This window comes from Apostichopus japonicus, chromosome 13, assembly GCF_037975245.1.
Source record: "Apostichopus japonicus isolate 1M-3 chromosome 13, ASM3797524v1, whole genome shotgun sequence".
Lineage (NCBI taxonomy): Eukaryota > Metazoa > Echinodermata > Holothuroidea > Aspidochirotida > Stichopodidae > Apostichopus > Apostichopus japonicus.
In genome coordinates this window covers 876,861-904,838 of record NC_092573.1, presented here as the reverse complement: position 1 = coordinate 904,838, position 27,978 = coordinate 876,861, and the positions used below count along the sequence as shown (strand labels likewise).

Genomic DNA, 27,978 nt, shown 5'->3' with positions numbered 1-27,978 from the left:
TGAAGAAGCTTATGGAATTTTTTTTTAAATAGAAAATGACAAGGAAAGAAAGATACAGATATATATATATGTATTATATATATATATATATATTTATATATATATATATATATATATATTTATATATATATATATATATATATATTTATATATATATACATATATATATATATATATATATATATATATATATATATATATTTATATATATATATATATATATATATATATATATATATATATATATATATATATGTATATACATACATACATACATCTATAAATGTTATAAATTGTGTTCTATTGAGATTGATCATAGAGTAAAGGCTGGGTATTGGAAGCTGATATAAACAAGCAGTATTGTTTAAAGAATGGCTGCTGTGTGGTTGATGTCGGTTCCACCCCAGCCTAAACTCAATATTTATGACTTGTTTACACTGATTATGTCAAAAATTTGCCAGCCCTGAACCATCTTAGTAAATAAATAGGCACAGGTAGTGAAACCAACATTAATATGAATTATTAAAACTTTGACTGGTTTTGAGGTAGAATTTAAAGGGACTCTCATAGGTGGGCTTGAAGATGAGATTCTGAGGTAAAAATTTAGTGTCTTTTGCCGCTTAAACCTTTGAGGTGGTCAAAATCTGTAAATCTTGAGCTGTATGTTGTGGTCTACAACACTGGTAACAAAAAGGAGGGGGGGGGGAGGAGGGAGTGGTTTGCTTAGTATTCTGTGTGAGTGTGTGGTGATTTTGGTAAATGCTGCACTTTGTTTGGAATGGTTATAATGATCCATCTACTGATTAGATTTTAGTTAAGTGTAATTATCCTTATTATTAATATAATAATTATTAATATTATTATGATTATTTTTATTAATTTTAAATTATATGTGATGAACATTAGAATCAGGAAAAGAACAAGGACTGTTCATCACACTAGTGACCACAAGAAAAAGCAATCAAACAAACCAAAGAAGGAAAAAAAAATAATAAAAAGTTAGAAAAGCTAAAGAAACAGGAAACAACTCTGAATGAGTGATATCCTTATACATACACATATAGATACACACACACACATATATATGTATATTTATATGAATACATACATTAATTACATGTAGAGCTACATATCTCTTTTCCATCTATTTGGGTAAGTACTGTTATTTCTCGCGCATGTGTATCGAGAATATAACTGTTTGTTTCTCTCCACTTGTAAAACACAGCTGTCACAGAATGTCAATGTGTCAAAATCACACCGAGTATTACCAACCAATTAACAGGTGGAAAACTCAGTCAAAACTCTAAAAATCCATCTTCAAGAGTAATTATTTTTCAGTCAATGCCAGTCAGAGAATTCCAGCCTGCCTAGATACTAACTCCCGTAAGAAGAATCCTCGGCAGGCCAGATATTCCGTCGTCGTCGTCGTCGATATTAAAACCGGAATATGCAGATGCCTGTTTTGTGTGTGCATTGTATTTAGAGGAGAGGCGCAAAGTCCTGGCATCGTCACCATTCTCTACCAGCTGTATAATTGGAAAAGCAAAAATCTTTATGTACTTTGAAGATGGCTCACCTAATTTGTCAGTGTGCTCATCAATTATTCTGGTCCAAATATCTCCAGGGAGTTACAGATTAGGAGACTGACATGCTGAAAATAAAATAACGATATTAACTTAAAAGTAAAAAAAGAAATAAAAAAAACAGCACAAACACTATGCATGTATGTGAACATTGTTAATTAATCAGAAAAAGGCAACATTGAAGCTAGAGCGGAGAAGCTGGCTTAGCGATACAGTTCCTAATTCTGCGTGAACCTAGATGTGAGTGGAGAGTTGATGTAATATGCAGGATTTCAGGATCACTGGTGATGATGGCACAAGAGGAATAGGTTGTAGAATGGTGGGTGGGGGAGGGGGTGGGGGCATGGTTGCTTGTTATTCTGTCTAGTACTTAAAGGGAATTTGAATATTCTTTGTACAGCTTGGTTGTACCTCTTCTCAAATGAAAATTACGGTTTATGTTGCTGGTCAATTTGACGATTTATCAAACCTACCCAATATATTGCTTGAAGAATTTATCACCAAAACGATGGCTCATTACTGTAGGTTGTAGGTAATGAGTTCATTCGATTCTACATAATTTGCAAACTAAACAAGTTTTCATGTTAGTCTCAGTCACATGAGTACAAACTGTCAATCCCAAAATCTTGGTTTTTCATTATTTTTGATGAAAGCTAGATTTACTCAAACTAAATGTGCTACTTAAATTGTTGTAACTTACTCTTACTTTTCAGTTTTTATTTCTAGCAATCTGAGAAATTTGCTCACACTAGCATATATATATTGAAACTCAGGTAACAACATGCCGTATAGGTTCTTTACATTGATCTTTGGTAAATTCAACATACTTTTAAAATTGTTGACATACCATCTGATAGTAATCCTTCATCATCCCATGCTCATGCAGTTCAAAAGCCAAATTCTAGTTCAATACAAAAAATGAGGAAAAAAGAAACATTTTGTGCCGATCATTTTAAGATATTGACTTTTGTTCTTTAAAGCAGATACCTCTGCACATATTCGTTCACCTGCAATGCTATACTATGTTACTGTACTGTACTTATAAATATTTTCCATTTTCTTCCGACCTTTTAATCTAGCTGTTTTATAATCTCATGTTGGCACACATGCCACTCAAAAATGTTTAAAAAAGGAGGAAGGAAACATTTCTCAGAGGCAGAGTAACAAGAAGGGAATTCATCGTAATTTTCACACAAAAATTATTAAGCTAGCAATCGAACCCTTCCCCCTCCCCCCACCCAGAACTAAGTCTGTACCACTAAGCCACAGTGATTCTACTGGTGTGCATGTGTAATACACTCTCATTGACAGTTATAGAAAGCTATTAATGCTCATTCACACCACTAGAATTACTGTGGCTTAGTGGTACGGACTTAATTCTGCGACACAAAGGTCTGCAGCTTGATATCTACCTTTGCCTGATGAGAACGAAGCCGGTCGTGAAGTGGAATTTTTATGTTGTGTTTATCTTTAATAATTTATTGTTTATCTGTCATAGATATATATAGATATATATATATATATACATATATATATATATGTTGATACTAGATGAGACTAGTGGAACACTAGTAGTTGTTACTCGGAGTTTCACGCGTTATAGCGATCTTCAGACAACTCTCCGAGTAACAACTACTAGTGTTCCACTAGTCTCATCTAGTATCAACATATATTACGCTCTGTTCAATGGACATAGAGCACTCTGCGCCAAGATAGACGTCAACCTACTCTATATATATATATATATATATATATATATATATATATATATATATATATATATATATACATATACATATACATGTATATATATATATATATATATATATATATATATATATATATCGTCAGCTGTCAATTGAGTTTACTCTGTGAGATACAACATCCACCTCACTACCTCAGTGATAACATTTTCTTGCAACCTGAAATATTAATGAAGCTGATAGAGGGGAATATTGTATGCATGCTAATCCTCTCTAAAGCCTCATCCCAGTAATCTACCATTCATCAGGATTAGTAATTTAATATTCAAGGTTGGCATCTCTCTTGCTGCTTTTAAAGATCAAGGATGAGTTGGTTTGTGGAAAGCCAGAGCAGAATTCTGCTAAAGTTGTGTTACTGTACATACATAACAAACTGTGTACTGCAAACAGCCCGTAGTTTTCTTTATGCACAGAATGAACACAAACTCAGAAAGGTTAGAGATAACAGCGTGAAGAGAATTCTGGTTTGAAGATATTAGCAATATAAAACATCTAGGAAAAAGGAACTTTGGAGGTATATCGCAGAAAATGAACAAAATGTCTCCTTCCGATAATACATGGATGTACACTGCTAATCTTTCCTGAAAATGTGTTTGTTGAGTGCCAAAGAGAGGGAAGGCATTAGGATGGGGAGAGATATGAGAATTGTCAGTAATGGTAGTGAGGTGTTTTATTTTGAGAAAAGTGTCTTGTGGAATATTTAATATTTTATTAATATATATATAATTATGTATATTTTCTACTGTCTGTTTTTTTACTATGTTACATTATATCTTCACAATGTGGTGATTTTTCATGATTTTTCCTTACTTGTGAGAAATATGCTGAAGATGTTGAATTTCTAGTAGTTGCTATATGACCTTTGACTTCCAGCATAGCAACACAAATTCCTTCTTCCCCCCCCCCTTCCCACCAGTTCCTAGCCGGTTTCTTTCCCCCGTTTTAAATATCAGTCTTTTTTTTGTAATTCCATAGTTATTTTTCAGAACTCTAAGAGCTGCAGTCGATTGTCTTAATATCATCTCATAATCCCCGTGGTTCTTTTTATACCTTCACCCAATTTAAGCACCGTCTCGAAAAAGCCAGAGCGTACTCGAAATGGGCTCTCACCCAGACTCAATCACCACCTTGTTTATTCATCTTAGCGGAGGATAAACAGAAAAATAATCAAGTATCCATAACAAGTCCTAGGTTTCTGATTACAGGGTATGAGGCCCTGTGTTTGTGACTAACTGCCATTTTTGGTCACTTTCTACTCCCAGCACATCGTCAAATCCTCTGTTTCTAAATTAAAACGGATGTTTTGCTTATTTCCACATGCTTTTAAGCTGGTTAACTGCATGTTGCAGCGCATGTCATTTTTATTAGGTTATCATATCTGAGTAGCGCGTCTCGGACTGAAATCAAACGCTGCTTCAGTCTGCCTCTGAGAGCCGATTAATGGCTTCCCTTGCCCTGAGCTCATTTGCCCATGATACAGAGTCCATTAGGCATGTTGTGATATGCATCCATCGCGCTCACCGCCACAATTTTGGCTTCTTTTCGCAAGCAAATTTTTGGTTGATCAATACGTCTGTGGGTAATACCGGCCTCAGCTCAAGCACGATCGGTGGTGTCGAGGGATTTGGGCTTAAGTCAGTGAAAGCTACTAGCAGTGAAGCCAGCAGTACAAAAGCATTGTATTGTGTCGGGTTGCCAGTACTACTACTAATACTACTACAATTTCTATTAGCTATGACAAATCATATCCCAACCTATAACGCTGGGTATTAAATTTAAATTTATTAGACCTTTTGAGGCACAAGCCTGTGGGAGAGAAGTGAAAAATCAAAGAGTTATACTACAGGGTCTGTGTTCAAAATCTTATCAGTACCACAATATCTTAGTTCCCTATACTTCAAACTCTACTCATTTGGAAAAAAATAGAAAAGGATAATAAAAAAAGAAGGAAGGAAGGGGAAAAAAGAAAATCAGCACTAAATTGCCCTCTGAATAAAGGATTTATTTGCCCTAGAGCAGAATTTTTATGAATCATTTTGTTAGCTTTAAATTATTAATTTTCAAAACTGTCCTTTTGAGAAGTGAGGTATTAAGACAAATGTCAAGTTGTCGAGGGCTGTCACATTCAGTTCTTCATCGTTTAATTATGTGACTGATAGAGAAACAGGCTGCATTATCTCTGCTCGGTGTCATTATTATTAGTCTACCGTAGTCTCTGTAAACTTTGGTTTAGTTTCTAGTTTTAACTAATCAGTGCCTAGTGTCTGTGTGGTGGGATTCGTCACATTTTAGTCGGTCTAGCCGTCCATACTTCGTAAGTGTCGCGTGTCGATTGCTGATTAACTGTAAAATATGTTTTTTGTTTATTTGCTGTCACAGATATTGTTTTCCTTTTTATGATGTCATTTACTGTTTTGGTATAATTTGCATAAATTTCTCACTCATAAACCTAGCTTATTCTGTGTAAATTACTCTGCCTGGTGTCAATTTGGGGTGATTAACATGGTGAACTTTTGTTTGCGTTCTAGTCTCCCGAATATTTTTCATACTGCAGAGAGTGGCCAGATGTGTTAATTGGTCCAATATCTTCAGGCATTATCTATAAGTACTAATCTATATAGTGTTGCCAATGCTCATTGCTCAGTGTCTGTTTGGTGTAATAAGTCAAAGGATTTCTACATTCCATCTAAATAAGTTTTAGAACTTTTTGTTTTGTTTTGTATGTTTTGTTCTGTTTTATTGAACAGTGACTCCATGCTTTGATCTATTCATACTGCAGCATACTTTCTAATATGTTTGAGTGTCCTTTCATTTTGGTCAGATAACTGTACCTGATGTCTCCTTGCAGTATGTGATTAGTCAAACATTCCTTACAATACAAGGTTTCCTTTCTGAGTCGTCTAACCTGTTTCTTCATTTTGGTAAGATAACTGTACCTGTTGTCTCCTTGCAGTATGAGATTAGTCAAACATTCTCTGCTATATACACAAAGTATCCTCTCTAATCCATCTAAGGTGTCCTCTCCATTTCTAGTATACTTTACCTAACTGTCTCCTTCAATATGTGATTAGTCAAACATGCCTTGCATTCTATCCATAAACATTGCTATTTTTGTAAACTGTATGCAGTTACATAGTTACATATGGCTAATGTTAGCATAGTGATGTGATTGTATTTCGTGGCATTACTAACTTTTCTGATATTTTGTTTCGTTTGTTTTTATGACCAGTGTATGAATAAATTTCTGTTTGATCTGCCTTTATTCAAATCTTTCACAGTCAATGCAATTCATCTATTAACTTCCTTGAATATTGGAACCGAACATTTTCAAAATGAGTGCTTAGTCTTCTCGTCAGTCACATTGGCATGTAAATTCCCGTGAAATGTTCACTTTCTCCTTGAGAGAATTTCTCTGTCAAATGTTCACTTTCTCTCCTCGAGAGATTTCTCTACTCTTTTTGCCCTGTGTTGCCAGATAGGATATATATGTACTCCTACGAACGAGTCGGCTGATATTTATGGCCGTGTATATCACCGGGTGATAGCAAAAATAAATTTTTACTTCCTGCTCTTTTCAAAATGGATTGCTCTTGTGTGATATCGATCTTCAATGAGCTGTATAAGACTGTCTGTGCTCTGATCAAGTTTTCTTTCTAAGATTTAAGACCGTTTTGGATCATTCCAGGGTTTTTTTTTCATTTTCTCTTTTGTTGTTTTTTTGGTTTTGGTTTCTTTTACGCTGGGTTTCTCGCAATTTCACATAAGTAGCATTACGTGATAAGGCACCCCCCGGTCCATTAGGAAGATGTCTGTTGTATGTGTATATTAGGATAGGAGATGTTCTCCGAGCTCTAAAACATAGCGTAACATCGTAATCAAGACGGCCATCATTCATGCTCTAACAGACGGTAGTTTTGCTTCTTTAATCTCCAAGTGTAAATCATTCAGGATAACATCTCAAAAGCATCAGAGACTCGCGTTAAGTGACTATGTTAAAAAGCTGCATTTTCGGTATGGTTGTATTAACCATTTCATATTTAAACTTAACACTGAATAGTCCCTTCAGTCTAACTCTAAAAAGCAGTTGTATGTGACCAGTAACAACCACTTGGCTATTCATAAATGAGGCGAGTATTTATAATTAAAATCAATTTGATGTTGTTTCCCCAGCAAAGTTTGATCCATTCTTTTGTTCTTCATTTGGTTTTATAAATTATGCAAATGTAACTTCCATGTCAAACAGATGTTTTTAGCACTCCAATATATAAACAAAACATTCTAACAGAAAATATGTTTGTAGTACTTCCTGTTTCATGTTGTTGCATTGAAGAACAAATTCAGCCACACCACTATAATCATTTTGTAATTTTTCTTGTGTGTGTGTGTCTGAAATGAAGTAAATTATTATGACTGGCAAAAATATCAGACAGACCTGTAAGACCACTGTAACAACCAGCTGAAGAAACACTGACAATGTCACATGGTTGATCTAGTATCAGACACTTTTTTTTCCTAGCATGCAATGGCCTTTTATAGCATTGCAAGCAAGCCCAAATTGTCCGCACCCATCCATGATCGTTGCAAGTTTCGGGCATCAAAGCACAGTTTATCTCTGGCTTCCTTTCATTTACACAACTGCTAACGTGTACACCTGGGGAGTGATTGTATTGTGAAAGTTAGGGTAACACATCACACTCTATCTGACTTTCATATTTGGGTCACCTCATACATAGTAAAGCTTAAGTGGAAGTATGTTTAGTATGTTGACATTGAGTGTTATCACCGACAACTTTTCATGCAAGTGTAAAGATAATCAGACAAAATTAATCGTTTGGTCCTCCGACGACAATGTGAAATGTAGACTCTCATCCTTAAACTCTCATCGTGGTGTTGTATGAGATGTGTTTCTATCGGTTTCATTTTAATTTACCTTTTTCACTCGTCTTTTGTCAAAATTGGGGATTTTTTTTACCTTAAAGTGCAGGGGGAAAAAACTTCCAATTAATGCCCCTGGAGGTCATTTGAAGTTAGAAAAGATTCTCTAATCAAGTTTGGTCTTGTAATCATGATGTCAAATTTGTAATCTCATTCCTGCGATGACTCTCCCCTGGTAGTTCGCTAATCCACTTTAGATATTTTCACCGGATTTGGTTTCCAATCGAGTGAACGTGGCCAGGAGAGTAGTCTGGAAGTTTGAGGTAGCAAATGAAAGCCTCTAATCCTTTTAATATTGTTTTATTAGGAGTTTTGTGTGATTGGATCGAAGCCTTGTGCAGTGTAGCATTCTCTGGAAAGAGTCTTGAATCAAGCTCTTTGTATAAGCGAGCGGGGAGCATTGGCTTGGTTTATCGATCCCGTCATGCCCATAGCTATACACCATGTATTTGACAAGCCGAACAGGAGCCCAGGGCTGCAGTGCATATCTGGATTCAGTCAGATATCGGAATTTTAATGGAATATACTGTTACAGTTTAATGCAAATGAAGAAGTCATCAAGTAGTGTTGAATTGCACAACCAATGTGCAATTTGCGTTGGCACATGAAAGAAGCAAAAGCGGGCAGTCATTGTCGACTCATCATGTAGATACGATCTTATGAAAACACATTTATTCAGCTCCGGATAATCTGTGGCGTTAGCAGAAGTGCGTGGTAATGATAGCTGGAAATATTAGTCACTGTACAGATGAAGAATTCATCACAAGAAAAAAGGAAAAAAGAAATGAAAAAAAAAAAACATTAATTAAGTTTTCATCACTGTCTCAAAGGAGCTTTTATGCAACAGGATGTTAAGTAGCGCTAACAGCAGTGGTGGTAATGGAAGCAGGAAGTGTTTGGTAAACTGTACAGATGAGAACATGGTTCATAATTTAATTTGTTAATATTGTTAATTTGCTTTTTAATTTTCATGAAAATCTTATCAATATTAAGACCAAGAAATCAGACATTAGTGACAAAACTTAATCTGCATACAGTTCAATTATTTTCTGTTCCTTTTTTAAATAATATATTTATTGCAACATGAGATACAAGGGCAACACTTAAATAAATGTTGAGAATCAGGAAAATTGAACTGCGGTATCAGAAAATACTGACAGTTCAGATGTGTAAAAACCAAATCAGAAGAGATTTTAGCACTGGACAAAAGAGCTGCACAAAAAAGGCTGGGTCAAGCCACTTGAATAATTTAATGGAGGAAGCTAAAACATTAGACTAAATATTAAAGACATACACAAGAATACACCAACCCTGATCGACCCCTACCCCCCCCACCTCAAGTCACCTCACCTATCGGCAACCTTATTTTTTCCATTCACTCCCCTTCCATAAATTTGTACATACGTCCTGATAGTATCAAATGATGTTGTACGGAATTAAAAATCACCCTTAACTTAATTTTAAGATGTAAGAACGATGTTTACCTAGAGCAATTTGAGACGATTGCTTAGGATCATGTTTGGTCACATGAATTACAATTTGTAAGCTCTTAATTGTTTTGAACTGCCCTTGTTTTAAAAAATGGATTGTTGTCTTGTACAGGCAGATGATATATTGATTGTAACTGTACTACTTAATAGTAGTAAAGAGCGTACACCTCTACATGTTGTTGTAGTGAGTGGTTTGGTGACATAGTTTTCTGAAGCTTAGCTGATAGAAAAGTGGAAGAGCGCCATCAATCAGGATGACTCTCTTCTTGTAGTAGGGTTCCGACTTGGTAACAGAGATGAATAAAAAGAAAGTGTTTGCATATCCACTTTGCTTTCCGATGAGTTCTTATGAATTATGTTTTATGACAATATGCTTAAAATCGAAAAGCTGTAAATTATGTTCCGTTTAATTGATGCATTTCAGTTGAACAGTTCCTCAAACATTTGATATAGCATTTGAGTTTAGAAATTATCTTTGAACACACATATATGTATATATATATATATATATATATATATATATATATATATATATATATATTTATATATTTATATATTTATATATGATTGGCGTCTATCTTGGCGCAGAGTGCTCTATGTCCGGTGTTCAGAGCGAAGTATATGTAGATATAGATTTATAGATATAAGTATATATATCTACTGTTTGTTTCTATGAGTCCAGGGATTTTGAGAGAGACATTATGATTAGAGCAAATGTGCTTTTAATCTATCTTCAGCTATAATAGAAAGCTATAGTTTAATGCTCTTGAATAAATTATAGATTGTCCCCATGTTTTTTTTTTTTTTGGGGGGGGGGGAGGTGTCGACCGAGCTCTCTCCCAAGTGTTTTCCACATGTATGCTCTTTTGTGAGCCAATCTATAAAAGCTGCCAATTTGGTAGCCTGAGGCAACTTTCAAAATCCATGGGGACAATTTTTAAAATCGTATCCATTGTGAGAAATAGTTCAAAGACCTTTAAGTCAGTTTCAAAGTAATTTTTGTTTGTCTCGTTTATATATTTATATTATTTTACTTTCATAATCTCCATATATCTCTTCAATATCTAAGACAATTCATATACATGCCGATGTATTCTTCTCAGTGGGAAGACTTTGTATGTACAATACTAAGATGCATAAGTTTGGTGAACATATTTATATCTTTATAAATCATTAATGTATATTTTAAATATTTTATTGGTATTAACATGTTCTTATTATTGTGATGTAATTTTTTTCAAGTTAGTGATAACTTGTTGTCAACCAAGTTTCAAAATTTCTATTGTTTTTTTTTCTTATTTATTTTTTATGTAAATCAGAGACATTTAAGAAGCTGAAAGGCACCAATTGCATTTGTTAGTAATATTAAATACATCTTGTATGAAGTAATCATCACAGGGCTTGAAATAAATTTGTAAAAGGGTATCGCTTATGTTTCATTGCGCCATGGGTAGCAACCGAGGGGTGAAGAAGAGGATGGAAAGGAGGGGGGGGGGAGAGGTATAAAAATCCATATTGCCAAAAAATTGTAGATTTGTGTGACTGTCACTGTGTGACTGCATGTCACATTGATGTCCAACATCCATAGATGATTGACCGAAAGACAGACTGTGTACTGTTAACAGTGGATTGAAAGAACATATCATATCAGTGTCAATTTGTCATAACTTTATAATATTATTATCCATGACATGAATTGCATCAATATGATGACTACAGGATAGATCTGTAATGATAAAATCCTCAGATGTATATCTCTGGAACAGGTCAACTTGAGAGGCTTTGAAAGATGTGTGTAGTCTCTCTATTGAGACAGTTAATGGAGAGATCACTTCCATTAATTACGGGTGAGGAGAAGGTAGTCAGATATTAAGTTATAACAGTGTGGATGGGTGGTGTATTGCAATGTAATTTGTATGATTGGATATAGTATGCTGTGCCCACAGTACAAAGATGTGTAACTATAATACTCTGGGGAGAGGTATATCAATGACAACGGATCCAATATACAGTAGTGTCTCTAAAGTTCAAAATGAGGGAGGCGCATTTAACACAGAGCTGGCAGAGTCTTTTTAACTTCCATTGAGTTGAAAAAAATGTTTGTTCACTGATAAATTATAATAATAATAACCCTGGAAGCAATTTTAGAATGACTCGAATAGAATATTGCCAAAAAATTGTAGATTTGTGTGACTGTCACTGTGTGACTGCATGTCACATTGATGTCCAACATCCATAGATGATTGACCGAAAGACAGACTGTGTACTGTTAACAGTGGATTGAAAGAACATATCATATCAGTGTCAATTTGTCATAACTTTATAATATTATTATCCATGACATGAATTGCATCAATATGATGACTACAGGATAGATCTGTAATGATAAAATCCTCAGATGTATATCTCTGGAACAGGTCAACTTGAGAGGCTTTGAAAGATGTGTGTAGTCTCTCTATTGAGACAGTTAATGGAGAGATCACTTCCATTAATTACGGGTGAGGAGAAGGTAGTCAGATATTAAGTTATAACAGTGTGGATGGGTGGTGTATTGCAATGTAATTTGTATGATTGGATATAGTATGCTGTGCCCACAGTACAAAGATGTGTAACTATAATACTCTGGGGAGAGGTATATCAATGACAACGGATCCAATATACAGTAGTGTCTCTAAAGTTCAAAATGAGGGAGGCGCATTTAACACAGAGCTGGCAGAGTCTTTTTAACTTCCATTGAGTTGAAAAAAATGTTTGTTCACTGATAAATTATAATAATAATAACCCTGGAAGCAATTTTAGAATGACTCGTTAGACTGAGTCGTTAATTCGTTATTTAAAAGTTTTAACTAATTCAAAACTTTGCCCCCAAAAAAAGGAATTTATTTTCTATTAAAGTGTTATTGAACTGTACCAGTTTACCTAAAGTTTACACATTGCAATATCAGTGAAGAATCACGCGTTATGTTGAATATTATTGATGATATATTTAATATTTAATACGAATTAGTTGAAATTATGGCACAAAAATCCATCTGCATTTATCCCTTGATTATGATTGATTTTAAGTAAAAATGATACATGTCCCAAAAGTATCTTCTTCACATGTTTTTTTTTAATTTAATTACACATCTTCTCAGTAAACATGTCTCATTGCAGAGGGGCTGTGGTGTAGTGGTAGTAGTAGCTGGTAATGATTTACATGCAGCTCCTCATATCAAGCTAGACACAGTGATATATATATCATCTTGACCTTGTCATCCTCGATACAGCTAATTTCTATGTAGTGCCCTCTTTGCATTGGTCGATACACTGTTGCATGTGAATCGTGAGTCATGTGTAAGTACGCTGCTGTTGTCAGATATCAGGGATTTGCCATGCCATTGGTTTAGGTTAGTCATGATAAGGAGTTTATAATGTTAAAAGGGCTGTAGTAGCACTACTATTTTTTTTTATGATTATTTTTGGTTTATCCAACATTGTGGTGTCTTGATCCATTTATTATCGTTAAATCACAAGGGTGATTAAGGCTGTTTAAACATTCAAAGTGACATAATTGAACTCGTTAGTATCAACAGATATAAACATTCAAAGTGACATAATTGAACTCATTAGTATCAACAGATATGCTGGAGAGTTCAATAATGGTCACTCACTCATGCTCAGACTTTTCCAATCAGGCACAGTGCCACTACCATCCTCAAAACATTTTAATTCAAGTATGACCAAAGGGACCCAAACATTGGTGTGAGATAGGAGGCCATGTTCCAGCGGTGTGTGATGTTCCAATGTCACTGAAAATTATTATTATCCATGGCCACCCTTCCCACCCATGGCGTTTTAAGTAACGGCATCTAAAAGATTCTTCATATCCCCTTTGAGGTAGAGACTTGTTTTTTCATCCCTTCCTTCCTTTCTTTGAAATGACAAACGAACATAATTGATCAAGTTTTGTCACATTAGATTTGGTAGACTTTCACCAGGATACTGTTTGTTAATATCTTAAATAATTAAACGCGTAAGAAAACACTATTTCCTAGGTTATTTTGATAGAATGTTGAAAATGAGCTGATAATGGTGAAAGTGCATCCCATTTTGAGAAGATGTTTGTGACCAGCCTCTTATATTACAGAAATAATTTTTGCAGGCAAGCCCAACAAACCATGATTCAAAATTTCAAATGGTAGTTAATTTCTTGATTGTTGAAATGAAAGTTGAAACATAATAAGCTTTGACAAACTCTCATGCTCCAAAAATGTGGGGGGGGGGGGGGGTTGAGGGGAATTGTGGATGTGTCTTTTAAACTTTTGTCAAAATTATACTGTAAACTAAGTCTAAAACTGTTTCTTTTGCTTTCTACAGAACCTCCAGTCAGTATATAAATTATATTATATTTTGAATCTGTTTTCGTTTGGTGTGTAGTATTTTTTTTTACTGTTTTTTTTTCTGGCTATATAGCTCGATCATTTACCCAGGTCTTGTTTTGCTTTTTTGCTCAACCTTGACTTTCATGAAGGGTGCAGTAACTCTTGTTTATGAAGCTCTCAAAAAGTAACAAAGTTGATCCAAGGGGGCTTGAACTAAGGTCAGCCTGGGGAGACAAGTAACAAAAAAATAACCCTTGAGGCAATGTTTACTCTGGCATACCAGCTCATATTAGGGCAAGCATACAACACCTCACTCTTCATATCATGTATATAGATGATATCATCTTTTTGGGAACAGTCAATCTTTTGCTACTGTGTTTTGTGGGGTTGGTGTTGGGGGGGGGGGGAGCTTATGATTCTGTTTTGTGTAAATAGCTTGTCATCTGTTGTGTAGATTGCTCATCCTTTGCTCCAGGCTATATGGGTGCAGAACATCTGGAAAAGAGTGCCAGTTGACGACAAGGAGAGTCTCCTGATGGCTTTAAAAGAGATAAGTTTACCTGGAGGGCGCTACAAGCTAGGTTAAGGTGTTATTTAACTCTGCCCTCCAGCCCCATGGTCAGTGTCAAAGGTCGTTAATAAATGACAGATCTCTAATAGTCCATCAATGAGATTGTTGTACTGTAAAATGAAAATAAATAAACTGAAAGAGAATATTATTAATCTCCCATTTTGGTTTGGCCATTGCTCTCTTTATATTGAAAGACTGTTCCTCCGCCAATCCGCAGCCTTCCTACTGTATAAAACCGAATGTGCTTTAAGAAAGACAAATTGTTTTAATGAAGGGATAACATTGTTACAGATGCACAAATATACATTAAAACTAGTACACAGCAAGTCTAAGTAATAAAGCAACCCAAAAGTCCATCCATGTCATGATATCTTGTTTACATTGCCAAGATATTAAACTTTGAAAATTAAATTAAAAGGGTTTTCTGGTGGCTAACAATTTGAACCTTATATTGAAGAGAAAAATATTCCACATTGCTAGTTGAAACCCCATCTCGATATCTTGCCCCTAACTCCAGATGTGGTTGGTTGAATGCAACATAGTTTAACTGGCTAAACCTCCAACTACTGCAGGATGTTGGATCACAGTGTGATGTCATCTTGGCAAATGCTCTTCAAAAGCTCTACTTAGGCTATTATAATCTTCTTATTGATTGTATCATTGAAACCTGATGCATTTGAAATGTTTGCTTAGCTGTCAATGTTCTCTGCAATTAGACTTTTATGAAAATGTATCCTTTTCATATAAATATTCAGGGTTCGCAGGTTTCTTTTGGGGGTGGAAAAAACCGCGGAAGAAACCTTAATTTTAATATTTAAATATGGTTTAACTTAATGATTTTAATATTCTGAAGGCTTCCATCCCAATGTTTTTTTCTTTCCCACCCCCCCCAACAGCCCCATCCCTACATTTGATGATCATATCTTGAGGACAAGGCTTTTTTCTTTTAACATGATGGGCCATTCGGGTCAGTGGTAATATCAGTAGCAATCAGATGATGATACAATATTTTACACTCCTTGAACAATCTAAAGCATCCAGTGAAATTCTTCAAGTTTGCCATACGATGGACATGTTCTGTCTCTTTCATATCCAAAGCTCTGTAGACAATTGACGTTAATATTACAGTTCAGATCAAGTTTTGAATCATCCCAGTTTAATAATTTTGCATTGGAGGGCTTTAGCAGTAAGATTAGGACAAGCCCGCTCTGTTGCATGTAACTGCAGCATGCTTTGCTTCCATGCAGCGAGCGTGATGGAGTCCCGTTTGTTTGACATTACTGCAGGGGATGTTCCTATTTGAGCCAAGAGGCTTAAGGGTCTCTACCTAAATATCCCTTGGGATCATTGGTCGGACCTGCTGAAAACTATTAGAATTTCTCCGTTTACAATTGGATGCCATTTGATGAAAGAATAGATGCCTTTACAGGCAGAGAATTTGTCATCCTCTCTGTTTATAATGGGTCAGAGGAAGACAATGACAGAGATAGGCATTATGAATAATTTATCCGCAGATCTACCTAGTAAACCTAGGAAGTTATTTTCCACGTAAAGTATGACACAAAGTTTATCAGGTCATGTAATGTACCCTATTCTGTTGTGCAAAACCAGATTGTTTTGCACAGTGCCCGACATTGCTCACACAAATGCAAATTTGTGCAAATTATGGAAATTCAGGTTAATTGTACTAGGGAATGGATAACAAGGAAATTCAAAAACGAAAAAAAAAAAAGGTTAAAAATCTACTAGGAAGCTTATGATCAAATTAAAAACATGTTATTCTGGTGAAGTTTAATGTCAAAAGTGCTATGAAAGATTGTAGAACGTGGCCTCACAACTTATTTCTATATATTGACCATACATGTTTTCTTGGGTATCCTATTCATGTCACAGAGTTTTGTCTAATTCCAGTGAATCCATAGCTCGATTATGAAATTTTTCAAACAGAATCAATCAAAGAAGATCTATATTAGCGAAGGAGAAACGCATCAACTTTTCTTGCCAACAAAACGATGAAATGATAAATGGCCATCGCACTAGGAGACACTTGCATCTTGACTTTCTTTTTTAAAAGGAAAACAAAAACCGTATCATACAGTCGCCAAAGTTCTACTCTTGTTTTAAAAAAATGCAGCCTTTCACTTTCATTAGAGCTACTCACTTTCGGCGATGTTTTCCCCGACTTCTTGAGATTTTTAATTTTGTAAATTACCTACAAGTACATGTAATATTTTAACTTTCTTCGGAAGCCTTAATATTGTAAATTATTTTTGAAAACACTCTTGCAGTCTGCTCGATATATCAGTCACTGTTTGTCTTTCTCATTTACAAAGCTTCTCGTTACCTGTATATCTGTAATTAGCATTAATTAACTATCATAACTGATTGTACCACTGTACCTGTTTTAAATCCTGTACTATGACCCAACACGATGTGTTTGTTTCTTTTCTTTTTTCCCCCTTGGAGCTGTGATCTATCACACGTTGTATGACAAGCTACCCGTTCGCCATCTAGTATCTGCAAACAACATTAAAAGCTTTTCAAGTATGTGTGTTTCAAGTTTGTTGAGATACCAATTAACACCACCCCTATGTTCTTACATGTTCTCCGTCAAAGGTCCTTTGAACCAGTTTTCAACAGTTGATATTTTTTCCTTGGTGTGGTTGACCATATTGTTAACTGCCAAGGGTGGGGTTAAGTGGTTTACAGTCAGAATTGGGTATTGTTTATGAGAGGACGACGGGTAGCTCTGCAAATAGATACTTTACACCAGCAAAACTCAAACAAAAAATATGTGTGTTGCCGGAGGAAAGTACATCTACGAGAGACAGATGTCAAATATAGATCTTACATTAAAAATCTTGCATCTGTTTGAAAATCTGATGTGTTAGCTTCTTATGTTTCCTTTCATAACTTCCGATTGGATAAGTAATATTTTTGATTGTTATCAATATTACAAAACCTGATTGATAATACTTTTTAACATCAGCAATTGTTTGTTTGTATGTTTTACTTGCTGTTTCTCATGATCATCAGTTCTTCATTAGCAAACTTGTTTCGATGATCTAGTTTGGTTAATTCTTGCAATCATTGAACTTTCACACAATGATTCAATAAGCTTAATATTAATAGTTTGAGGAGTAAAGTTGTGTGTCATAAATTATCGGATAGCATTTACATGGCATACAAATGAAAGAAAGATTTCTTAAATAGCGTGGACCCAGGTAAAGGTCGATGAAGCCACGTCATTGATAAACCAGACGAAGATGAACTATAGAGATTTGACTTTAATATGAATGTGACTGAGTGATAAAAAGGAAAAGCTGTGTAAATTTTCAGATTTTCTAAAACTCTCTCTTCCTGGTGTGGTTGTGTCTATCTATCTGTGTGTTATTAATCCATTCAGGCAGGGTACGGTACCCAGATCACTGTTACAGGTTTTTGTACCATCCGTTATCACGATGTGCAAAAAACTGAATCTACCTTCGGCGATTTTTGATAGCTTTGGTTGAGATAAAGCTGTCAAATGATGACAAAAACCATTCGCAAGCTCTGATTAAATTTGAAATAATTCAGCTCGCAGCAGCAGCAGCGACATTTGTCGTCATCCTCGTAGACGGCATGCCGTTTTCTTAGATGGTGCTCTCCGTAAGAAGAGCAGACTCGACACTGCTTGAGTTCAAGTATCGCATTAAGCAGGTGTCATGCTGGCTTTTATTTGTTCAGAAAATTTGGCTATTTGGTTAGGATAGGGAGAAGGGGGGGGGGGGAGATTAAAATGTATTGTGCAAAAGAAAGACATCCTCGGAAAACCCGGCCGTCCTCATAGCGCGTTGATTGGAATCTTCCGTTTATACTGATTTGTGACTGTCCCATTAGAAAGTTGTTCTTTGTTGCGAAAAGGGAGTGAGAGCAAAAAAAAAAAAGATGAAAGAAGAAGAAGGTGAGTGTCTTCTGAGAATTTGAGAAGTCTATAAAGAGTGAGATGAAAATCAAACAAAGAAGAAGAAATTAAAAGTTGGGAGAAGAGGAAGGAGAGTAAAATAAAATGAAAAGAAGAAGAAGAATGTGGGTGGGTGATTGTAAGCAGAGACGTGGAATTATTTGCAGCCTCCTTGAAATGAGGAATGGACATGTAGAGAGAGAGAGAGCTGCTGTTTGCTTAACTAATATGTTAACTCAGTCGATGAAGTTCCTCATTCCCAAGTGTACTTAGTTAGAATCTAGGTCATGAGGGTGGGGGGCTATGCACGTGTCACAGAATGAGTCAATGGTAAGTGATCGTGGTCGTTATAGAATTAGGAGTTAAATTTAAATTTAAAAAAAAGATATATTAATCTGAAGTCGATGATCAACACACTTACATATTTATGATATTTGCTCAACATTCCTTTCAACATTTTTTTAGATGAATAAATCCTTCTCCTGTGTTATGAGGCCTGTCCAAAATAAAGATGATGTAAAAAATGCTGCTCATGTTATGTACTTAACATGAGAGTAAACTATCATTCTAATGGTCTCGTCGACCATTAAACCTTCCATCCGTAACATATACCAGCATCTGTGTGTACAGGTCATCGGTACTTGCACATGCATGTGTCTTACTGCACAAGTCTTATTGTCATGTCTTACTGTATGTGTCTTACTGCACATGTCTTACTGTACATGTCTTACTGCGCGTGTCTCACTGCACAAGTCTTACTGTACGTGTCTTATTGTACGTATCTTACTGTACGTGTCTTATTGTACGTGTCTTACTGTATGTGTCTTACTGCACATGTCTTACTGTACGTGTCTTACTGCGCGTGTCTCACTGCACAAGTTTTACTGTACGTGTCTTATTGTACTTATCTTACTGTACGTGTCTTACTGTATGTGTCTTACTGCACATGTCTTACTGTACGTGTCTTACTGTATGTGTCTCACTGCACAAGTCTTACTGTACGTGTCTTATTGTACGTATCTTACTGTACACGTCTTACTGTACGCGTCTTACTGTACATGTCTTACTGCACATGTCTTACTGTACATGTCTTACTGTATGTGTCTCACTGCACAAGTCTTACTGTACGTGTCTTATGGTACGTATCTTACTGTACGTGTCTTACTGTATGTGTCTTACTGCGCATGTCTTACTGCACAAGTCTTATTGTACGTATCTTACTGTACGTGTCTTACTGTATGTGTCTCACTGCACATGTCTTACTGCCTGTGTCTCACTGCACGTGTCTTACTGTATGTGTCCTACTGTACTGTACATGTCTTACTGTACGTGTCTTACTGTATGTGTCTTACTGCGCATGTCTTACTGCACAAGTCTTATTGTACGTATCTTACTGTACATGTCTAACTGCACGTGTCTTACGAATGAGCTTCCTACTCTACATATCTGACGTTGTTTCTCACAAGATTATTTGTGTAGAAACTTGTCAAAAAGAGATAGTTATGATACGCCCCCTAGATATGTTGTAGCCAGTAGAACATTCTCCCCATTTCCTTTTACCCTCAAACTTTCTGCACATTTTGAATATATAACCCCATGTAGTTTAAAATTGAAATATGTGCTTTGAAGTTATAGATGAGGAATGATGTAGTCACACAGCCAGTAAAAAGTGATTGAATCCTTTTGTTTACATCAAGCAAGGGCAAAGCCATTCCAGCATGCACTTCAAGAGGTTATCAGCAAGTTCAAAACCAGGACTTTCAAGGAGTGATGATTGGTGTTTTAAACCCCCAAAATATGATGACAATTTGGCATTTCTTGTTGTTAGCTCACATGATGATTTTTTTAATGATGAGAGGGGGGATGGTTGGGGGAGGGAGGAGCAAATAGGTTAGCACCCTGAAAAATCTGAAGGGCACTAGATTTAATTTGACATAAGTAGGTGTAAGTTATTTCAAGCCTTGCAACGAATTAAAAAAAAATTAAAGTTTGTTAATTTTCTAGGCGAAGGTTTGGTGTAGCAGTTATGTTTCTGTTCCTGGTTGAAAAATAAACACCAGGAACTAGATTCTCGTTGACTTACTTAAAATTACTCTTGCGCAGTTTTGGTCAGGGAATTCTTCCGGGGGTTTGGTATATCTGGTTTGCGGAATTGTGAAATAAGAAAGACTGTCAGAACAAGTTTGTTGACCATGCATGGCTGGGCTTTAGCGATGAAGAATGGGGTGCCCTCAACTGGCTCAGTATTTGAGAAACTTGGTCCGATGGTGAGGGTGCACTCTCCGTCGGATGGCGGAATTTAAGTGAGGTTCCCGGAAGAAATGGGTACCATATAATTATACGACTGCATTGTAACACTAGCTCGATATGTAAGCTGGTGTTCATCAAAGGACATCATGGGTGATAGGGTTTCAAATGTGCTTCTGTTGGCATCCTAACCCTCGGGAAATTGACACATGCACCCAATAAACTAATCTTAATACAACCAAAACAATCACAAATGGAAGCTCTGACAAAGGAGAGGAGCTCAAAGTTGGTTTATATACTCAGAGAGATATCACTTTCCACCAGTTGTTAAGAAATTAAAGCAAATGTTTGTATTCGTAACTCACCCCCCAGTCAGGCCCTCCCTTTTCCCGAAGCCAAATGCTACAAGTGTGATCTTCATGTTGCGTCGTCCGTGTGGACTATGTGGAGACATTACTCAGTTTAGGAGAATAATTCCGGTCTTTCCCGTTAGGTGAAACCAAAGCCATCCGTTGACACCAACAGAGACGCATAAATTTTGGCATTCGATACACCCTAATTGATAACCCATGTACTCTCCCTTCCTTATTCATTTTGTCCAAGAGTAACCCAAGCTAGGCCGTGGAATAATCATGAATTTCACATTTTGGCACAGACCGCATAAAAAAAGTTACGTGTTGGATTCCCTAGGGTTGTCACCAGGCATGACGCTGGGCTTGTTATATTCAAATGTATTCATGGCCTTGGCAGTAATGTAGACAGTCTGGCAAGAACCAAGAGACTTAAAATTAAGAATCTCGCTAGATTTCTACCTGGTCGGCTTTAATTTATTCTGTGCCCCAAATTTTTTTATACCATGAATGACAACGAAAAAAAAAAGAGAAGGAAGTTTTGTACGCCTTGCCTGGTATTTTTGGTTTACACTGTTTTTACAAACACTCATTTGCATTTTGGATGCTTCTTCCATTCGCAGAGATTTGAAATGTAACCAGTCGTATTCGCTCTGTATATATATGTATACGCAAGATTCATTCTTTTGTCTTCTGTTTTTTGTACAGGGTCTGGTATTACAAATGCAAGCATTTAAATCTTGTTTTTTTTTCCCGTTTTTTCTTCGTTTTTTTTGTATCTGTAATGTTTCTTATTCTATTTTGAAAGTTTATGAATTATTAATGAGTATATATTAGTTTTTTTCTTCCGTTTGGATACACGGTTTTGTTTCTTTTACTGTGGCAAAACACTGATATGATATGTTTGAAAGTTGTTGTTTGTGTTGAATTTGTATTTCTTGTGTAATCATCGCTACATGTTTAAAGTGGAGAATAAAAATTGAGGCAATTTCTTAAAGAGGAAGGAACAAATATGTGTATACAGTACAGTATATGATTGTCAGATCATGGTGTATTTAAGGGTTTATTTACAGCAATAAACTTGTTGTTCAAATAACTTGTCGGAGACTTTTTAGTTCTGTCAGTAGAAGGTTAGGAGACTGAGACATTGGTCATCAGATGATCATTAAAAGTCCTCTGAGACAAATTTAACATCAAATCATTTCACTCTAGTTTTATAATTAAAGGAGAAGATCTTGTAATTAATTTCATCGGTCAGTCGGAACAAATAGCCTTAGAGTTAAAGTCCAATGACTTGGACGTAAAAAAACAAAAAAGACATCAAAAACTTTTAAGGAGAAAGAAAACAAAAATGAAAACCACAGATGTTTTGATCTCTTTGATTTCCATATTAATGGCAACCAATCGAGCCTGTCCCTATCGTTGTAAATCCAAACAGACTGGCCATTGGTGATTATTTACCTCTAGCGGGCTGCTACGTGGTCACCTGAGGTCAAACGCTGTGGTATACGATATTTAATTAGTCCATACATATATATATCTATATCTGAGCGACCAGGCTATTGGCATAACATATCAGAGATCCTTAAAATGTATATTCTCATTATTCCCTTCCAACAGTCTTTTGAACTCAGTTTTTTTCTTTCTTTTTTTTTATCGAAAGAGAAATAAAGATGACCTCTTATCCCCGTAGCATTTTTGCTTAAAGGACCCTATCTGATTAGAACACGGCATGTTTGAACAAGGAAATTAGCATTTTTGCTCTTATTTAGACACAACCCCCTTGAGGAAATATCGGGGAAAATATCTTCAAGGTTATAATCCAAGAAAAAAGAGAGAGAAATATATAATAAAATCAAAAAAAGTTCATTGTTTCCAAGAGAGGAGGACACAGGCAAAGATGATTATATTATATGTAGTAGGAGAAGGATGAGAGAGATTGCTTGTTTTACTATATGATGATGAGTTGAAACCTGCTGGTATTTTGCAATTAATCCCATAAAGGAGGCAAATTTTGTATAATTAATTTTTATGTAAAAAGGGAAAAACAAAAATCGAAAAAATGAGAAAAGTACTGTGAAAATTAAAAGTCACACAGGTAAAGAAAGCTGTGTCTTAGATTATGTCACCAGATTTTAAGATTCTTTAAATGTGCTGTTTTTTTTTGTTTTTTTTCGCTGCTGGATATTAAATCAGGATTTAAACTGTATAACAGGTACCCTAATTTACCAGAACAGTTTGATCATGATGTAAGATGTGTAGATTTTTATTTTTTTTTAGTAAGTTTGTTGCTGCTGTTTTTGTTGTTTCATTTATCATATTTACTTATGTGTTTACCTCCTTGTTTTTCTCCCTTCTACAGTGTTTGTATTTGCATGAATTTAGCTAAAATAAATTTACCAACTCTTCCTTCACATTTCTGTGATGATTACGGGACCCATATATTTTTAGTCATAATTAATGTCTTTTGTTTAACTTTTCAACGACTGTTACATATTTTTTCTGTCTTATCTTTTGCAGAAAAAGAGAAAGAGAAGGATGGATCTGCAAGGATGGGATTAGAATTAAGATTCCCAAAAGCTGAATGGGAGATGGCCGTCACCTTCTTCCAGTCGTAGTAGGAATGGTCCATTCCGTAAGTACGTCCATTTCCTAATGCCAAATAACGTTTCTTTTAGCATCTTAAACTACAGGCCAATTTTTCTGATATAATTGACTCCCTTGCTACTACCACACAGAAACATCTCGGTTTAAAGGATGTATTTGGGAAAAAAACAAATTTTTTATAATGTTCAGTTACCTACTCTGTAATGAATCAGAGATCTGTTATGGCTCGAGACACATTTTCTTGACATGGGTTAATTTGTTTTGAGAAAAGTTGTACTATAAATAAAGCAGTACAGTTTGGATTTACTTCACTCCTCTCTTACCTGTCTCCCACACATCTGCACTTTCCCATCTAGATTCGGAAGATGGGAAAATGCAGATGTGGAGTGGGAGACAGGTAAGTATATTGTCGCTCGTAAATCTCCAAACTAGTAAGTTTTATAGAATCGGTGCCAACTTGTATGTTTAAGTGTCTTGCACCAATGGATTTGGAGCTTGCAACATTATAAGCAGGTACGTGTAAGTTACATATCAGAATAATGAAAAAGCAGAAGGAATCTCAAGTCATGTCTAAATTCACCATTTTTTCTCTCTTTTTCTCTTGCAAATGCCCAACTTTCTGTTCCACATTTATCTGTGTTATTTTGTTTGGAACCCACATGAATTTATTAGGATACACTTTTACTTTACATGCACAATGTCCTTTTGTCAAACCAGGAAAAATTGACCAAAACCTTGGGAGATGTTCTACAGTTTTGAAATTTGACTCAAAGAACAATTAAAAGCAACATTTGTTGATACCACAAAATAAATGCCGAGGCTTGGAAAAGGCAGTAAAAATTCTTCTGCAAAATGCGATATTTCATAATATGAACATGTATACTTCTCTAAAGGGCATACGCTCTGGCCTACCAGATGAACCTTTCAAACCCAATTAACAATCTTGCTCAAATTGGATAATAAAGTCTATAACGCTTAATAGCCATTTGCCTTAAAGGCAATACTCTGACCTCTATCTGGGTTGATTCCCAGAGTTTAATAACTACATAGGTTGGATGATTTGGCCATTTAGATGGATGTACCTTGCAAAAAAGAAGCATTTTCAGGGGTTGACTTGATATCCCAGAAATCATATTTCTACAAGATGACTTGGTAGATGTTCATTTATGTGACTGTGACTGTCCTTTTTGTTAGGTTAAAGTAAGCTTGCTTTTTTTTTGGGGGGGGGGGGGATTTATATTTCTTAAGTATATGATAGGATGTGATATATAAGTCTCATAGCAGGACAGTTTATTGACTCATCAAATTTCATTTTTAGTATAAAGATGAAAACACTCAAAACTTACTCTTTCTTGTTTTAAATTTCTGAATTTCTATGTAACAACAATGAAAACATGTCTTGGTGAAAAACTTATAAATGTAATTAAAGTTCTTGAAGTAATTGAAGTTCAACTGGTTCATTAATGAAAGTTGCTTTTGTGAACATTTTGTCTACAAAAAAATGGTATGTGTTGGGAATATCATACTCTGTATTAGGTTTAGTTAAAAGAAAGTAATCAAACCCAAAACTTTGTTATAAAGGGATTCAAAAGTGAAGCAAGAGAAAGCATGGCATGATTGTAATTTTTGTTACCATGACAACAAGTTTTGCAAGCCAAAGATAAAGATTGCCACAAAATTAAGAATTCAGTGTAAATAGATTTGCCCTGTCAAAATGTGTTACAGTTTTTTAAAGCTGTCTGTGGCCATTTTCACCTGTAGCTTTCTTTGTGTTACTACTGTTAGACTATTTTAAGCAAGTTTTTGACTTGACTTTGTAAATTTTTCAATGCCATTTTATAATAAAATTCCATAACCCTGAACAGGAGGTCATCAGCTCCACTAACCAAGGTTCATTTCAAATATATATATAAATGAAATAAAAAAAATTAAAAATGGAAAATTTCTAATCCATTCTATATGTGAATTTATAGTAAGTCCTATTATGCAAATTTTTGGGTGTGACTAAATATTACCGAAGATTACCGAATACATGAATTATTCGCTCATCAATCTTTGTTTGATGAAAAGGTCTAGGGGCATGTGGTAGTTAATTTCTGAGGATGGAATTACTGAATACATGAATTACTCACTCATTAATGTTTGTTGTATGAAAAGGTCTAGGGGCGTGTGGTAGTTAGGTCTGAGGATGGAATTACTGAATACATGAATTACTCGCTAATTAATATTTGGTTGATGAAAAGCTCTAGGAGCCTGTCTTAGGTAGGTTGAGGATGGAATTACTGAATACATGAATTACTCGCTAAGTAATATTTGTTTGATGAAATGCTCTCGCAGCGTGTGGTAATTAGGTCTGAAGGATGGCATTACAGAATACATGAATCACTTGCTCATTAATGTTTGTTTGATGAAATTTTCTCACTGCGTGTGGTAGTTAAGTCTGAGGATGGAATTACTGAATACATGAATTACTCACTCATTAATGTTTGTTCGATGAAAAGCTCTAGGGGCCTGTGGTAGTTAGGTCTGAGGATGGAATTACTGAATACATGAATTACTCACTCATTAATGTTTGTTCGATGAAAAGCTCTAGGGGCCTGTGGTAGTTAGGTCTGAGGATGGAATTACTGAATACATGAATTACTCACTCATTAATGTTTGTTCGATGAAAAGCTCTAGGGGCCTGTGGTAGTTAGGTCTGAGGATGGAATTACTGAATACATGAATTACTCACTCATTAATGTTCGATGAAAAGCTCTAGGGGCCTGTGGTAGTTAGGTCTGAGGATGGAATTACTGAATACATGAATTACTCACTCATTAATGTTTGTTCGATGAAAAGCTCTAGGGGCCTGTGGTAGTTAGGTCTGAGGATGGAATTACTGAATACATGAATTACTCACTCATTAATGTTTGTTCGATGAAAAGCTCTAGGGGCCTGTGGTAGTTAGGTCTGAGGATGGAATTACTGAATACATGAATTACTCACTCATTAATGTTCGATGAAAAGCTCTAGGGGCCTGTGGTAGTTAGGTCTGAGGATGGAATTACTGAATACATGAATTACTCACTCATTAATGTTCGATGAAAAGCTCTAGGGGCCTGTGGTAGTTAGGTCTGAGGATGGAATTACTGAATACATGAATTACTCACTCATTAATGTTCGATGAAAAGCTCTAGGGGCCTGTGGTAGTTAGGTCTGAGGATGGAATTACTGAATACATGAATTACTCACTCATTAATGTTCGATGAAAAGCTCTAGGGGCCTGTGGTAGTTAGGTCTGAGGATGGAATTACTGAATACATGAATTACTCACTCATTAATGTTCGATGAAAAGCTCTAGGGGCCTGTGGTAGTTAGGTCTGAGGATGGAATTACTGAATACATGAATTACTCACTCATTAATGTTCGATGAAAAGCTCTAGGGGCCTGTGGTAGTTAGGTCTGAGGATGGAATTACTGAATACATGAATTACTCACTCATTAATGTTCGATGAAAAGCTCTAGGGGCCTGTGGTAGTTAGGTCTGAGGATGGAATTACTGAATACATGAATTACTCACTCATTAATGTTCGATGAAAAGCTCTAGGGGCCTGTGGTAGTTAGGTCTGAGGATGGAATTACTGAATACATGAATTACTCACTCATTAATGTTCGATGAAAAGCTCTAGGGGCCTGTGGTAGTTAGGTCTGAGGATGGAATTACTGAATACATGAATTACTCACTCAGTAATGTTTGTTTGATCAAAAACTCTAGGGGTGTGTCGTAGTTAGGTCAGTTGCAGTCTTATCTCTGGTAAAACTGATGCTTCAAAGGTAAAATTGACGAGCATGAATTGCTATTTATAAGCTACTTTAAAGCTCTCTCATGTTGATTAGAAGATAGCAGTCACATATAAGGAGGTTTATAGGATCTCAGGGCAGGTATAAGTTATTACCACTGTGAGTTACAGGGTGATAATTAAGAATGAAAACAATGGGGGGTGGAGAGAGGGTATATCAGGAGAGGGGAAGCACTTTGGTAAATGTATTGTCTTTAAACTTAAGCTGCTGTAATTACTGGTCAAATTTCAGTTCTGTGTACAAGTTCTCATTGGGGTGATAGGTGAAAGCTACAGTACTGTA

The 27,978-nt window shown here is 35.7% G+C and overlaps 1 protein-coding gene across 6 annotated transcripts in view; it reads left to right on the top strand.

The window, feature by feature from the left end:
- The window catches only part of LOC139978281 (S phase cyclin A-associated protein in the endoplasmic reticulum-like), a 77,186-nt gene that overhangs the window by 38,150 nt on the left and 11,058 nt on the right, over nucleotides 1-27,978 (top strand). For 5 of the 6 annotated variants that reach the window (XM_071988339.1, XM_071988341.1, XM_071988334.1 and 2 more), the window contains one exon: nucleotides 23,767-23,885. In XM_071988339.1, coding sequence (XP_071844440.1) covers nucleotides 23,767-23,864 — 98 coding nt within the window. In that variant the 3' untranslated portion in view covers nucleotides 23,865-23,885. The remainder of the gene's footprint in view (nucleotides 1-23,766; nucleotides 23,886-27,978) is intronic. The other variant, XM_071988335.1, reaches the window with a different exon arrangement.